General features: G+C 44.3%; 1 protein-coding gene across 1 annotated transcript in view; it reads left to right on the top strand.

Annotated features, from left to right (window-relative positions):
• The window catches only part of CEP135 (centrosomal protein 135), a 278,727-nt gene that overhangs the window by 111,564 nt on the left and 150,632 nt on the right, over window positions 1-16,531 (top strand). Inside the window, exons 13-16 of the mRNA XM_069200895.1 lie at window positions 9,754-9,927; window positions 10,407-10,484; window positions 10,636-10,787; window positions 12,920-13,035. Coding sequence (XP_069056996.1) covers window positions 9,754-9,927; window positions 10,407-10,484; window positions 10,636-10,787; window positions 12,920-13,035 — 520 coding nt within the window. The remainder of the gene's footprint in view (window positions 1-9,753; window positions 9,928-10,406; window positions 10,485-10,635; window positions 10,788-12,919; window positions 13,036-16,531) is intronic.

The raw sequence follows: 16,531 nt of genomic DNA, 5'->3' as shown, positions 1-16,531 counted from the left end.
CACGAATTGAAAATCCAGACAATGCAGAACCTAAGTTGGTGTTGGGCCTTGAAAGGGATGTAGATATGCTACTAAGTCAAATCTGCCCCTATTAGTGTGTTCCTTTTCAGATTAACGGCTTTCCGTACCAAGGGTGGACTGGACAAGACTGTCAGTGTCTTGGACATTGATACAATTGTTTATGCAGACGTATTGTCATCTCTCCTTTGAGCGGCACACTATTTTGAGAGTAGACATTGTTCCATGTGTAATTATCATCAATGTTTATCTTTGTGGCTTTTATTTCTTAAGTTGGAGTTCCTTTTTCCATTTACCGTGAAGCATAGATGTTTCTAATTTTTTTCTTCATCCTTAATTTAGTTTATTAGAGCAAACCTTTTTTTTTTAGCTGTTTTTAAACATTTTATTGCTTGTTGCAAGTCTTTTCGAACAGAATGAGAAGCCACCCACTCACCTTGAGCATTCTTCTGTTCTCCAGGTTTGGATCTGATATAGATTCACATGCTTGAATCATTCTCCATCATCAAGGTGGAGTCCATGGTAACTTCAGAACAGGTCACTATCAGACTGAAAAGGAGCTAACACAGGGCCAGTTGAGTAGCACACTCACCTCTTTGGATAAGACCCAAACTGTAGCCAATGGCTTAAGAGTGTCCCTGCCCTCATTCTTTGTAGAGGCCATCTCAAGTCAGATTTCTACTGCATGTTATGTGTAAAGGGAGTCTGGGGGCTCTGCTCTATCCTCTGACTGATGGGGCTAGTTTTTCATTATAAATTTGACTTCTACCCCATTCTTAGATGATTTGTGTTGAGATACTTTGCTACTACCCCTGAAAAAGGCAATTTTCATTACATTTTGAGATGGAAAAATCATCTAAATGAATCCTAGTCAAAGGATGTGACGTGGGAATTAGAAGATGTTTTCTGATGACCCCCATAGGAAATGTATTTATTACCGTCACCCTGACCATATGTCAAGTGACTGCACAATTTGCAGGACATTTTCAGCCACAACACTCTTAAAAGTACACTACATCACAATGTATGTGCAATCCAGCTACGTCTCCTATTACTCATTGACTTTATGCTCATCTTTGACCGTGTACAGCACTCTGCTTTCTTTTTCCTAAGTTTGCACTATAGAAATACCATAGTCCTAAAAAAAATCACTATAGGAAGGTGGGTCTTCGATATGATTAAACTCGGACATGCTGAAATTCCTTCAGCGTCCTTCACCAATGTCACCACCCAAAGTCAATACAAAAAAAGCACAGTGATGGACTTTATGCTCCAGGTAATCTCAGTTACTGGCTATCACTTGGGGCCGCATCTCAATCCATTGATTTTTGCCCACCATGCCACACCAGTTGGACCCAACCATGCACAAATCAGTTTTGACCCTGTTCCTCATGGGAACAATTCAGTCCGAACTGCCCGGTCCTCCCTGAACTGGACCACAAGCAACCTAGGACCGGTTTTGCACTAGTTAGGGCTCTTTAGCCAGGTATAGCTTGGTTCCAATGCCGCAGTGAGCCTGGGACCCACATCTGGTCATACCCGGCCCACATGGAGCATCAATGCGAAAACAACAAAGTGATGGATGGACTGCTTGGATCAATCTCAGCCACTGGAAAAGGCTCAGGGCTTCATCCCAATCTATCGCTTTTTGCTCACCATGCCTCCTCAGTTTGGACCGAGCCATATGCAAATCAGTCTTGACCCTGCTCCAATGGGACTAGTCCAGCCCGAACTGCCACGCCAGGATATAGAATAGTTTGGTTCCAGCGGCACAGTGAACTTGGGACCCACATATTGGCATACCTGATGCTCCTAGGGTATCAGTGCAAAAACAAGATGATGGATGGAATGCTCAAATTAATCTCAGCGACTGGTAATCGTTCGAGGCAGCATCCCAATCCATCACTTTTTTGCTCACCATGCCACCTTAGTTAGGAAACAGTCCAGTCCGAACTGCCAGGTCAGGTCCACCCAAAGTCAAGCCAACCCTCTATCCTTGCTGAAGGCAGAAATTATCAGCATGCTATGCAAGAGAGCAATGGAATTAGTCTCAAAACAACATCAAAATGTAGATATCTACTCAGTATTTTTCCTCATACAAAATATAACACTGAAAGTAGAGCTGTGGTCGATTCAAGGCAAAAAGTTACAAATCAGCGTAATGGAATTGAGAGCTGTCAAGAAAGCTCTTCAACAATTCCACAAGCAAACAGGGGGGAACAAGATCCCACATCCTTTCAGCAGAACCACAGGACCTCTGGAAGCAGACCATGAGACATCAAATCTCAATAAGACCAGAACATTCGCCCAGGTATAGAGAACAATCACGCAGATTACATCAGCAGAACATCTCAGGACTGCCACGAATGGGAACTGAGGGATGAACGACTCAAAATAGTGTTCACTGTATGTGGAAAGCTATAAATCAACCTGGGATCGGCAAGCAGGTTCACAAGAGAATGCACTTTTGTTTGCATGCTACAAGACATTTCCATAACCTTCTCCTCCTCTTCCCCTATTTCCCAGACTAATTGTAAAACTAACAAGCATTTGCAATGTAATGGGTCTCGTTTTTGCTCGAGTTAGAGCTATTAGTGTTGTAAATTCTTAACTAGACTTGCAACATAAATTGAAATTGAAAAGTAAAACAATTGACATAAGCAAGCCTAGTCAAAGCACCATGGCCGCCATGCGTGTGAGCGCAATAGTTATTGGCTCCCTACATGAATGTCTAGAAAGGATTGAGGCTGGGATGAAAGGCAAACCGAAACCGGGGGAGGGGCCATTGTACGCTGTAACAGGAGGAAGCATGACGTAGTGTAATGGCCAACAGAAATGTTCACTTAGTTAAAACGCCTGGGAGGGAACTCAGCACACAAAGGAGGGACATTTCACAAAATGCACCAATAAAAATGAATCATTAAGACAAGCACAACAAACAATGAATAGCAAGAGTGGGCGTGGTTAAAAGCCTAAACAGAGATTACAACAGGCCAGAGCGCTTGTGTGCTCGACCCTAAAAATCACTGATTGCTGGATGAAGAAGGGAAACTGTTTTACTGTTTGTCCAAGTGCTTTGGCGTAGATAAACAAAGATAATGCATAATTTGAAAATGTAGCCACACACTGGTCGAGTCCACTCTCAGAGTTCATCAAATCTTAGATTTCCAGGATTCCATTCCTAAATCGATACTGCATGTTACTTCCAATTATGAATGTTTATTTACATGAGGATTCAAAACTCTGAGGGAAGAGTAGCATAAGGACTTTATTAGTGCAATGCTCCTGTGAATATAATCGACTGACCATATATTGGATGACAATCATTTTGCCTCTTAGCACCTAAAGATTAGATGACTGATGGCAAATAAATTGTTGCTATGTTGAATGTCACACTTGTGACTGTATAATTTAATAATAAATACTTTAATAACATACCACACTAGCCCTTATAAACTTCCACTGGTTACTGCCATGAGAACGAAAAGTGTTGGCAAAGATGTTCAGTTGGCAAGAAGCTTATTAATTCTGGAATGAATAAAAAACTTTGAATTCATATCATGGTATGGTGGAGGATCCTGAAATATCTAGTAAAGGTTTTGTTTAAGTCATATTAGGTTTCAGAATGTGTAATTTTCCACAGAGTGCCCCATTAACTAGAACATGATCTTCCACAATATACTAGGTGTATAGGCTCAATGAAAAATAACATTTGCCATTTATTGTGATAACATTCGCTGAAGGAGAACTCCAAAATCTCTGCGAATGGTATTTAGTACTGTTATACTCGGAGCGCTACAGACCCAATGCTTTAAAATGCATGTTGTCCAGTACTACAGATTCCCTATGTTATGCATTGCACCAATATTGGAAAGGAAGTCCCCCGAAAGAGATTATTCGACCATGAACTTTGCCGCTCATTACGAGTCTGGCGGTCTACTGACTGCCAGACTTGCGGTGGCGGTCCCGCCGCCGATGGGTCGGAGGTGAAGACTGCCATTTTACGAGTGTGGCGGGTTGGCCTCTGCCAACCCTTCACATCCCCGACTATACCGCTAGGGTGGCTGGACAGCTGGGCCGGAGATTAGCATTTCCGACCTGTGGTCCACTGAAGACCGATGGCAGTATCACTAATCAGCTCTCCACCAGGGTTTCCGCGGCAGTGGCACCACCACGAAAACCGTGGCGGAAGGGCTACGGGTGACAGGAAATTTCTTTCCTGTCACCAGCAGACGATTCCCCCTAACCCCTGCAATCCCAACCTCCTCCTATGACCCCCTTCCATACCAGAACCCCCTTCCAGTACAGCACCCCCAACCCCTTCCAGTACAGCACCCCAACACCCCTTCCAGTACAGCACCCCCCTCCCGCATACACACACACATACATACACACGCACCCCGTATGCACTCATTCACCCACACTTACATGCATTCACTCACACGCATCCATACATGCATCCACTCACACGCATCCATACTCGCATTCACACAAACATTCCAACATGCACTCACTTCAATAATCCTACACGCATCCAAACACCTATACCCACACGTACACACAACAGCTCCCATCCTCCCAGCCCCCTCCGCTGTTGGACGATCAACTTACCTTGTCCGGTGAGGAGGTCGTCCTGCAGGGAACGGGAACATGCGATTCCACTGCTGCCAGCGCCACGCATCAGGACACCGCCAGGCTGTATTACAGGTCGTAATACGGCAGGTGGAGTCCTTTTGGCGGGGTGGGGGCGGTGGAGGACCCGCCCCTGCGCCTCCGACCAACAGCACGACTACTGGAGGATTTTTGCCCGAAGTGTGGAGGAAATCCTTTAGTACTTGTAATATGGCGGGCGGAAGACCGCCAGCACTGGCCCTCTTCTGGCGCCCACGGCTTCGCTGGTCTTAGGAAAAGACCACCAAAGTCGTAATAAGGGCCTTTGTGTCTGGCCGGGCTCCTGTCCAGGCCTCCTGCAATATGTCGATTTAACTCCAGTTTCTGCCAGTAAAAGTACGTCTTTTGAAGTATAGCGCACACTCCTGGTGAACTCCATTTAGGAGCTCACCCTTGAGACGCCTCTGGCGGCCCTGTGCCCTGAACGCCCAAGGGGGGCTGCCGAACAGCTGTGTCTAGAAGCTGCAGCGGCACATGTGGGAGTTGGTGCCTTAATGGAGCCAACCCCTCCTCAGAAATGTAACCCAACTCCGAAAATACAGCCTCTGTTAATATTTGTGACCCCCCAATCCCTGCAGTGCTTGCCAAGTTCACCACGTCAGGAACAGAGACTCGTGTTCTTCTGGAACCTACAAACTCAATTTTTGGTATTATTTTTGTGAATATAACGTTTCACAACTTATACATAATTATACGTTTATTTGAAACCTTTTTACGAGTACAAAATGCTTTAAATGCTCCCTACAACTGTGTACTCCGTCATCATGTTTTTCCTTGTCGGATGCAATTCTGAGCAGTGTTTGACAGTGAAGAGAAAGACTAACAAGCTTCTTCTAGAACAGCTCAGTGGGTTGAGGCCCTGCTGCGCAGATCTGCGTGCTTCATACAGACAACAGGCTCGAAAACCCACAGAGATAATTTCGTTTTCAACATACTTAGGAAAAAAAGAGTGCCAGTCACATGGGTAACAAAAATGCCTAATATTGGGGTGGTCAATATTATAACAAAGCTCCTGTCTCACTGAATCCCCCTCTTCAAAGCAGGTGTGGTGGGTCTGTGACCAACGCAATGCCACAAAATACTATTCAACGGGAGCATTAACCATTTATTACATGACAAAATGGACCTGGCTGCAAATTATACACTACTTTTAGAAGCATAATTAACATGAATTCGGAGGCCGATATACAAAAATATACTTCATTTAGAGTGAATTGTCTCTTGTTAGGGGTGAGCGCAAAGCGCTCCGTCCCCTGATGTATTCTCTCTTTGGGCTTCTAACCACGCCCATGTCACGACAGTCCCTTACATTGGTTAATGGGCTTGCCTTTAAAAATCTGCTTGCTTTCATTAGTGTAAGGCATGCATACGTCATTCCAATTCCGGTGTTAAGCCTTCCTCGAGCATACCGACCAACTACTGGAAACGTACGAGGCTCCATGTTTTCCGTATGGTTTCTGGACTACGTTTTCTCTTTATTTCGCAGCGTGATCGCTCTTGTTTTTTTTTCCATTTAATATGGCAAGAAAAGTCTGGTTAGGAGTTTACAATGCTAATAGCTCTAACTCGACAAAATTCGAGACCCGTTGCTTTGCAAATGCTTGCTCTTTTTTTTTGCTGTGAAATTGGCGAGATTTACAGGCGTCTTACTTTGGAAACTACAGACTTCACAGCTTTCCCAGAGCAATCACATGCGTAGACTTTTTTTTACACAAGTGTAAATGTAACAGGTTTACGTGTACATGTGCATAAACATGGTAAAAACATTAACTTTCACGCTAGAATATGTCGTTTCTCCACTGGAAAACCTGTTTCGCCGTGAAGTAACACTTCCCATACACTTATGGTGATCGGACATCCTGGATTTGTGTTGCCTGTCTGGCCTTCTCAACATTATTTTCTGATTATGTGGCGCATGCACGAACGCTCACATTTCCACCTGTCAGCGCTACAGCACAGGAGTGCCTTGAGTTTAATGCTCTGCCACACCCAGGTTGTAAAATCATTACCGTGACGTCTTCCAGTAGAATTTAAAACCACTGACTCGATATCCGAAAAGACCCTTGGCATCTGAAGAGACCCTCAGCTGACGCCCAGAATCATAATAGTGCTTAATTTGTAAATAAAAACATGGCGGTGCCCAGCATCTCCTTGAAGCATGCGGCAGCTGTAATTAAATGTGCAAACACAGAATACTGAGGCAGTGTAATCCTGATGCCATCTCGGGCCTCGTTTATCCATTTACAGCCGATCCCTGCCCCTTCAGCTCGCTCTTGCTGCTTTCTCCCTTTGTGACTTTTTTGTCTTTCTTTCCTCTGTCTTTCCCATATGTGTCTTTTGCACGCAGGAAATGTTTAAGGCAGCAAACTAAGTGCCAGCCCTCAAAAATAAGCGCCGGGGCCCTGCACCAGAAACCACTGGTTCAAATTAAGAACACTTCCTCTCAGTTTTATCGCCACACGTTTTAGGTGAGAGAGAGGGTTGGTTAATATAAACATGACTTTGAACTATTTTTGTTTGGTGTATAGCAGAGGTTGGCACAGTTTTGTGGCTATGCTGAATTCATTTTTTTTTCAAATTGGACCCTGCATGTTTTTGTTTTATAATGGATGAAAGTAAAATAATGTTTTTATGGACTCATAACCATCTGTCAACCATTCCCCTCCTTCCCCTTCCCGTCTACCAGGCACAAACTGTTGCTTACCATAGCCGATTGTAAACTTTGCTCTCTGGTACTTGTAGTTCTCTAGTTATCTTTGTAAATGCAGGAATACAAGTCCCAGCACGCAACGATACAGACATAATGCGCTACTCAAGAGGTAACTTCAGATGAGGACATTTTGGTCCTGGCTGCCCATTACCAACTTCATGGTTTGCTCTCATACCTTGGTGACGAACTATTACCAATATTCACAGCTAATGCCAAGCCTGGGAGGGTAAAGGGTTCCCAAGCCTCGAAGGTGGCAGGTCCCTGCTAAAGGATCTGTGTCCAGGTCAATGCAACTTGTCAATGACTGGTATGAGTGCCTGGCTGGGTGCGGGTCACATCACACCTGTGATGCATCTTATGCCTAGGCCCTGCGATACTCCATCTCATCCCTCCAGGGCCGCGTGACAGCAGAAACGTACTTGCAGATGTATGGCACCCACATGGTCCTAAACAGCAGCAGTTCAAAATAGCAAACGCAAAAATAGGTACAAATATGGGCTATATGCAGCAAAGTGAGCAAGCATTTGCAATGCAATGGGTGATGCGTTTGCTCGAGTTAGAACAGTTAGCGTTGTAAACTAGAGGACGGGTGACAATGCATTTGTGCAGTGGTGGCCACTGCTAATCTCAAGGGGAGGACAGGCAGGGATGTGGACGGGGGAAATTTACAAAAAACAATTTTTTAAAAAAAAACGAGAGTGATTGCCCTGTGTAAAATCCAGCGAGATTGCGCTGCGTAGGAATTAAAAAGAAAATGTAGTCCAGAAACCATGATGAAAACATGGTGCCTCGTATGTTTTCAGTAATTTACCAGTACCCTCGAGGAGGGTTAAACACCGGAAAAGGCATGATGTATGAATGCCTTTCACAAATGAAATCAAGCGAATTTTAAAAGGCAAGCCCACGAACCAATGAAAGTGACCGGCGTGACATGGGCGTGCTTTAAAGTCCACAGAGAGATTACAACAGGACCAGACCGCTTGCGCGCTCGACCCTAAAAAGGAAATCGTGCAGAGGGATTTTGATCTCCCCAACATGACCGAGGCAGTATTGATTCATGGATCTTCTACTAGCAGACCAACCACCAATTCTACGGGGATCATGACCAGACATTCTGCCCACATGCCAAGGGCAGATCCTGAATGACTGATGACTGAAGCTATCAGCCTGCAATGATGTCCCTGATTTAGACATCCCCGAAGAACTCCGACAAATGCATGTGCAAGGTAGGGGAATTTTCATGAATAAAGTCTACTCCGCAAAATGAAGGAAATTCTTTATTTGGTGTGCTTCAAAAGAACTTTACTTATGCTCAGTCTAACTGCAACACATTCTACCATGTCAGTTAAAGTTCACCTAGCAGCTCAAGATGCAGACAATCCCTGGATCAGCCTCCATTCTGCCCTCGGAGTCATCAAAGAATTCCTTACGGGCCTAATCAGAGTTTTCCCTCCATCTAGGAAACTACCAGTAGAATGGGAACTTAGTATGGTATTATCTCAATTAATGAGAAGTACGTTTTAACCGATTCACAAAGTGCATATCAGATATCTGGAATCATGGAAGACAGCTGAGGTGTGCTAGCGATCACCTGTGTGAGAAAAATGGTTGAAGTAGAAGCGCTTACGTTAAAATAATTCTACCTTCCCTTTCCAATCCTCAGCTCATTCTGAATGTGCATACAGACTTGCACATTAATGACATACTAAAGTCTGCACCCAGAAACTAAAGGGGAGTATGTGGTTCTTGTACACATATGTGTGACAATAACTATCTAACTGCTAAAGGTGTGACCGTATTTTCCACTTCAATGTGTTTGTCAAACTCTCCCCTTGTGTTTCATCTCTAAATGTATTGACTATTTACATGTGGTTAGCTGGCAATTTGATGATTAAAATATATTTTAAATGCCTTTAAAAGCAGCGTCAAAGGTGATCATTTAAACTGGACATCAAAAACATACCAGTACCCCTCTTAACCATCACAAACTCTCATGACCCATCTTGTCGAACGCTGGTTTAAAAAATATGCAAATATGCAACATTCATCTTGTCTTTAATGTTACAGTTGAGGGAATAATGATCCAGATATTTATCTCTATCCATTTGTGATTGAAAGAAAACAAACTGGGCAGATGCACTTTAGGTAGAGGCTTCAGTAGGGTTCAAAGATGCCAGTGATAAAAGATATTAGCAATGACTCTCTTCTCCCTATCAAGTCCACGTTTGTACCTTATAAGCCTACACCATTCTGTGGCACGGAACATGGTAAGCATCCCATGTACAGCTTCTATTACTCTCTGAACTGTACACAACTCAGTCATTTTAGTATTAAACAGTTCTGTATGTTTATAGGCCAAGGACGAACTGAATGTGTTGAGAAGAGAGGTTGCGAGATCTCCACAATCCAAGGCTTCTTCTGTAGCAAGTCAAACTGTCCTGCGCAGAATGGAGGAAGAAAGAAATCAAGCCCTGGCCGATTTCAACAAGGTGTCAACCGAGAAGGAGAGTCTACGAGAAAAGTTCAAGGTGAGTCCAGAGTACTGAACCTCAGACTACTGAAGAAAGTGAGACTCCTAATGCTGGTTGGGTGTTCTTGGCTTATGAGTGGAGGTGCAGTGAAAGTGCAGGGAGCTTGCAAGGGAAGGCTTGAGAGGGTCGGATGCGTGTGGATATAGTGGACTTGTTTGAAAGTCAGTGGGCTGCACGTGCATCTAATGGTGGGATAGTAACCCCATGAGGGCTTTTCAAGTAGAACCGAAGTGTATCTAAAGTTTTGTATCACAAAGCTGCATGGAGGTGGTTCTTGCCTGACAGTAGTACCTGCTGGACGCCCAGGAACGGATAAATAGCAGACTGCTCTGGGGAATGGCAAATTATCAAGTGCAGTTCAAACAAGTAAGCAGCAACTCCTGACATAGCAGACATGCTGCACACAGGTGACTTCCAAAATCCCGTCGCTACACAGGTAAACATCTTAGAATAAATAACTTCTTTCTTTTTTTCAGAATCAGCAGGAGTTATCAATATCGGAGAAAATGAGAATGGAGCAAAACATCAAAGACCTGGAAAACAATATTGATGAAGTAAGTCTGGGTGGAAGGGCAACATGGGTTTTCAGGCCTTTCTTTCTCAGGGGCATGTCACAACTCGCCTGTGGAAAAATATTTGCTTTCTAAATCAGTTTGTCACATGAACATTAAAGGTATTATTGGTGTGCGTTTCTTTAACATCTAGCTTGAAACTGAACGGCTTGATTTACAGTCTACGATTTCAAAAATGAAAGAAAACTTAGGATTGCTTGAAAATGAAGTGAACGTGCAGTCACATAAGCTTGTCCAGACTTCAGATGTCTCGTCTCAATATAAGGCCGAACTTAACTCCCTTAGGTAAGTACAGCACAAACTGTAATGCTCTTCTTTGTAACAAATCTCCCATGCACCGCATGTCAGCCTCCTACGGCTTTAACCAGTTGCGGGGTGTAAATCTGTGGTGGGGTGTCCACGCGACAACCTGCTCCTGATTTTAACATTCTGGCCTGGTATTTTTTTGTAGCGCTGGAGACTCATCTCACACATTTCCTGACCTGTGCTTTGCATGATTAGGGCACGTTGCTTGCTAACAGGCTGTTAAACTGTTCGAGTTTTAGGGTCTGCCTAAAGTGGTGGTACTTTTAGCATAAGTGACTATCGCCCCCCTGGGGCATTGCGTAATGTGACTCTCCCAGGTCCATCAGTGAAGGCGATCATCAGGGGGCCTCAGACATCAAATATATTTTGCATGTGTATATCAATGTCTGAGTACATTGGATGTGGGATGTTTAGTTTTAGGTATTCTTTGCATGTATGAAGCTCGTTTTATTGCATGGTGCTCCCAATAAAATGAGCGGTATTCCGAGATTACTGTCCCAACTTTTGTGCATGGCGTATTGGGCAATTCCTGTGGATCAAGATTCATTGTATAGCCAAATGCACTCTGTGGGTTTCGGTACCTGTTCCCAAGAAAGACCTCTCTTGCTCCGACTGAAACCAATTCCAGGAAGTGCATATGTGACCCTAAAGAGAGACATTTTGACAAAGGCTTTGGTCTGATTTCCTGACCAAATGGTATACATTCATTGAAACAACTGGGCCCCTTCCTTATCCATGAACCCCGTTCTTTGTGCTGAGAGCAGACACTGGCTACCTGGAATGCATGAGAGGCAGTGCGGCAGTTTCAACCACCCACTTTGAAGATGTATTTTGTGAACGTACATATGTGTGGAGGTAAATATAGCAAATCTATACTTATCTTTAAATATTTAACTTCACAATATTTTCCTGGTCAATAGCGCTGCTATGATATTTTCAGCATGATATTTACAAATTGTTATTCTGGTAGTATACCCTAATGACCATATGCACTAGTATATTAGTGATTACAATCTTTGTTCTTTACAGTTGCTTGTAATTACAAAATTCATTCCCCATGTACATTTCTACCTGTCCTGAGCAATGGTGTTAGACACATAGGGGGTGATTCTGATTCTGGCGGGCGGCGGAGGCCGCCCGCCAGAATTCCGCCCCCATTATACCGCTCCGCGGTCAGAAGACCGCGGAGGGTATTATGAGTTTTTCCCTGGGCTGGTGGGCGGTCTCCAAAAGACCGCCCGCCAGCCCAGGGAAAAACTCCCTTCCCACGAGGATGCCGGTTTGTAATCGAGCCGGCGGAGTGGGAAGGTGCGACGGGTGCAGTGGCACCCGTCGCGTATTTCAGTGTCTGCAAGGCAGACACTGAAATACTTTGCGGGGCCCTCTTACGGGGGCCCCGCGACCCCCCCCTACCGCCATCCTGTTCATGGCGGCTTTCCTGCCATGAACAGGATGGCGGTAGGGGGGGTCAGAATCCTCATGGCGGCGGAGCGCGCTCCGCCGCCATGAAGGATTCCCCCGAGCAGCGGTAAGTCGGCGGGAGCCCGCCGACTTGCCGCTTCTGACCGCGGCTGAACCGCCGCGGTCAGAATGCTCGTGGGAGCACCGCCAGCCTGTTGGCGGTGCTCCCGTGGTCGGTGGCCCTGGCGGCCGGTGAATGACCCCCATAATTTTGGAAGTACCCACTAGAGCTGTATGCCATGGATCATCTTAGATGTACTGCTGCCTATTTGCGTAGTGATTAAAAAAAATATTGTTCCTTTTTATAAACTAGCATGGCTTGAAGAATCTATTTGTCAGTGAAACACGTGACTCCTGAACTAGCTGTTATAACCGTCATAACCCTAAGTAAGCCTTGACTGTTCATCCCCACAAACCTCTGAATGTTAGTCTAATAAAAAAGGAGGACCTCAGCATTTCATTCGGCCTACAATAGTGTTTCGTTCTGCTTGTCCTGGTGCAGCTTCAATACGTGTTACAAGTACTGGTTCATTGGACTTGAGTTGTGAGGGCCTGTAGAACTAGCCTGATACCAATATTCACTGATAAATAGATAATAACAGGGATGTTTGCCTCAACTACTTTAATAATTTCTGTTTTTCACTTCTTAGGTTGTTGATTGAGCAGTTACAGAAGTCCCAACAAGATGTTCAGCATCGCCTGTCAGTAAAGTCCAATGAACTTCAGTTATCACAAGAACAAATTGCTACACTTGAGGATAAAATAGGTAGTGCTCACTTCGCATGTTTTTTTATTTATGGTAAATAGAGTGATTAGGTCCAGCTGCTGGGCCTTATCAGCCTAGAACAAACAGAGCCATGCATGGAGATTACACGTGTTTCCAGTCTCTGTGAGACATCATTTGAGCTATGCATCAATATTTTTGTCCTTTTCATCTATGTCTTAGAATTTGTAATACATTGGTTCGCTCGTCTATTGAAAAAACATACTTAGTTCTAAGTGAAGTTTCAAGTTCCAATGATTTATCTATACTATTTGCAAAGATTATGTTAGATCCACTGAGTTGTTCTAACTGGCCTTTTACTGACCTTACTTAGCCAAAGTCTTTCTTTTTTAGGGTCTAGTGTGCAAGCGCTCTGGCCCCTGTTGTAATATCTGTGTGCGCTTTTAACCACACCCATCAGTTTGGTTGTGTGGGCTTGCCTTTTAAAATTCGCTTGATTTCATTAATGAAAGGCATGCATAGGTCATGCCTTTTCTGTTGTTTAGCCCTCCTCGAAAACACCGGTAAACTACTGAAAACGTACAAGGCTCTGTGTTTTCCGAATGGCTTCTGGACTACTTTTTCTTTTTATTTCCTACGCAGGGCGAACTTGCTGGGCAGTAGTTGAGCACTTTGCATGACATCGACCCTGTTAAATGGATAATTGCACTTTAGCGGGTTACATGGATAATTGCACTTTTGCCGCTATGTTTGACTGCAAGCGAACCTCTGTTTCCTTTTGTGTGTCACCTTCACGATCATGGGGGCTGTCGGCTCGCTTATGTGCAACTGTTTACTTTTCATATTCAGTTTATGTGGCAAGAAAAGTCCGGTTAGGAGTTTACAAGGCTAATAGCTCTAACTCTAGCAAATGCTTGTCTTCTGTTGCTCTTACTGATTAGTACCATTTAAATATTCTTTAGATAAAGCTCAAAGACCTCACAGTTGTTTACTTTCGAGTCTTCACAAGGCTGTTTAAAAAGCCTAAAGTGCACACACACTCTAGAAACCAGCCATAGCCATAGAATGAGTTATGCATTATAAGGCCTGTTCCTTCTCTCTTAGCCCTTTCCTGTGAAGGAGATGAATGTTCTACCCCATCTTCTTCTGGGAGTTGAATTTTTCCCCAATGTCTCTCTGGGGAAGCTGGCATCAGAACCCAGACTTTATGAAGTTCTAAGAAATAGATAGCAGTATATATGTTGGAGCCCAGATATGACAAGCAAAGCCTTGTTATTCCATTTCCATGAGTTTGCCCTTCAAGGAGTCATTGTTTTTGGGTACGGCTTATAGCATGAATGGGACCTGACTTCATGAGACATAGTGCGATATGCACACATCTGTTGGTTTAAATCTTCACTCCAATCTAATTTAAGATTTCTTGGGTATTTTACTGTGCTGTAATGTTTCTCCTTACTTTCTGTTGTCCTTCGGGCATTACAGCACTGTGTGGCTATGTTCGATAACAATTTTTTTCCAAAAACATCATAATTCTGAGCACAAATGCAGTCTATTTTATTTCTAAAATTGAGTTGCAAATACCAAATGCTTCTAGACAACAATTGCCCTGTACAAGTATGGATACACTTTTTGAAAACATTAACATTTGAAACATTGAGTCATCCTGGGACTCGAGGGCAGGCCAGGGACTTTTTCCAAGACTGTATGGTGATAAAGAAGGAAGAAACACAAAGTAGAAGGAAAACGTTTGCGTACCTTATTCATACTCCCAACAAGCATATGAGAAGGCATACTGTGATTTACAGCAAAAGTGATGCTCTCAATATCAGGAAGGAATGTGCTACTCACGTGAAAAAGTGAGTGGATGGGTTTTGGGGAGAACAACTTCTGAAAGACTAGCAAACTCGTGATTGCTAGGCACAGGCTTAGCTATGCGGGCCATTGGTTTTTATTTAATTTAAACCCTTGTTGCACAGTTATTATAGAATTTAAGTCCAAGGGTTATGGGAAATTGAGAGAGGGGGAGAAAAGGTATAAATTATGCAAGTACTTTTTCAGAAAGTGATTTCCTTATGTAAAGAATGTGAAAGACAGCCTATATTATGTCTGCATATTCCTGGTGATTATTCCTTTCCGCCTGCATACTGTATCCAATTCCCACTACAAATGTGCAGTATTTGCCTCTCTGGTCAATAATCCAATTGCCCAACAATATCCAACGCTACCAGTAACCATCACAAGTTCTAATCATTATCCACACCTTCTGTGCTAGGCCGCTGAAATCAATTTCTTCACATAACTTCACAAACATTTCAACTTCATCACACATTACCTGTCCACCAGCAAATCTCCAAAATACTCAGTTTTGAAATGCTGTGCATCAGTTGTCCTTAATGCACAATGACATTTATTCTGCTGCTCAAACCTCGACCATGACTCCAAGGCCTGTAACAATCGCCCCCTGATGAACCAGAAGGGCCATATGGGACCATGAAGCCAAGCTTTAACTCCCCAAACACAGGAAGACTCCACGTTATGACTGGTTGATGTTGAAAGGAAGATTCCGTTCCTGATCCTTAAGTAGTCTTCGGGTAAGACCAAGAAAAAGCAGAATTCGAAGCAGGAATTGGTACCTTCTCGCCACTCTAGCTCCAGAGAGGGCACAAGAGTGACCATATGCCTCCCAGTTTTGTCCCGTTCTCCATCAAAGCCAATTCCAAGCTTGGTCCTGGTGCATCTTTAACTTGTAGTTCAGCAACATCATAGCAAGTATAGGCCTTCAGAGAGGCCAAGCTTTGTATTTTTGGCGCCTTTCTAGCGCCCCGTGGTGCACCTTGGGGCCCCAAGGATGTGCAGGGACCTCCAGTTGGACTCACACAGATGGGTCCACCCTCAGTGCTGTCTGTGCCCCTTGTTCCCCCATCAGGTCCCACATCGGCTCCGGTGCCATCCCATAAGCCTGTTCCTTTTGTATTGACGCTAATACCAATAACATCAATACGACAATAGGATGTTCAGCCTATAGTGCTTATCTTGCTCACCTGGGGGCGAATGTTTGATTTGTTCTGCATTCTGTCCATCATCTCTTGTTTTTGCATTTGTCGCCCCAAGTGGGAAGGGTATGCCCAGACGTGGGTCCCGTGCTCACTGTGCCACTGGATTGAAGCTAGCGTGGCTGATGAAGGGTGATACCCTGAAATCGGTCCCAGGATGCTTGTTTGCGGTCCAGGGAGGACCTGGCCTGGCAGTTCAGGCTGGACTGTTCCCATGAGGAACAGCGTCAAGACTGATTTGCACATGGCTGGGTCCAAACTGGGGTGGCATGGAGAGCAAAAAAACGATGGATCAAACCCAGATCTGTGACTGAGGGTGAGTGTTTGCATTGTTCAGCACTCTGTATATCACCCTTTTGTGTTGCTAAAGTTGCCCTAAGTGGGAAGGGTATGCCCATTCGTGGTTCCTGTGCTCACTGTGCCACTTGATTCAAGCTAGCCTGGCTGAGGAAGGGTGATACCCTGAAACCGGTCCCAGGATGCTT

Source organism: Pleurodeles waltl, chromosome 1_2 (assembly GCF_031143425.1).
Source record: "Pleurodeles waltl isolate 20211129_DDA chromosome 1_2, aPleWal1.hap1.20221129, whole genome shotgun sequence".
In the NCBI taxonomy this organism is placed as follows: Eukaryota; Metazoa; Chordata; class Amphibia; order Caudata; family Salamandridae; genus Pleurodeles; species Pleurodeles waltl.
This window is presented reverse-complemented; position numbering and strand designations above follow the sequence as displayed.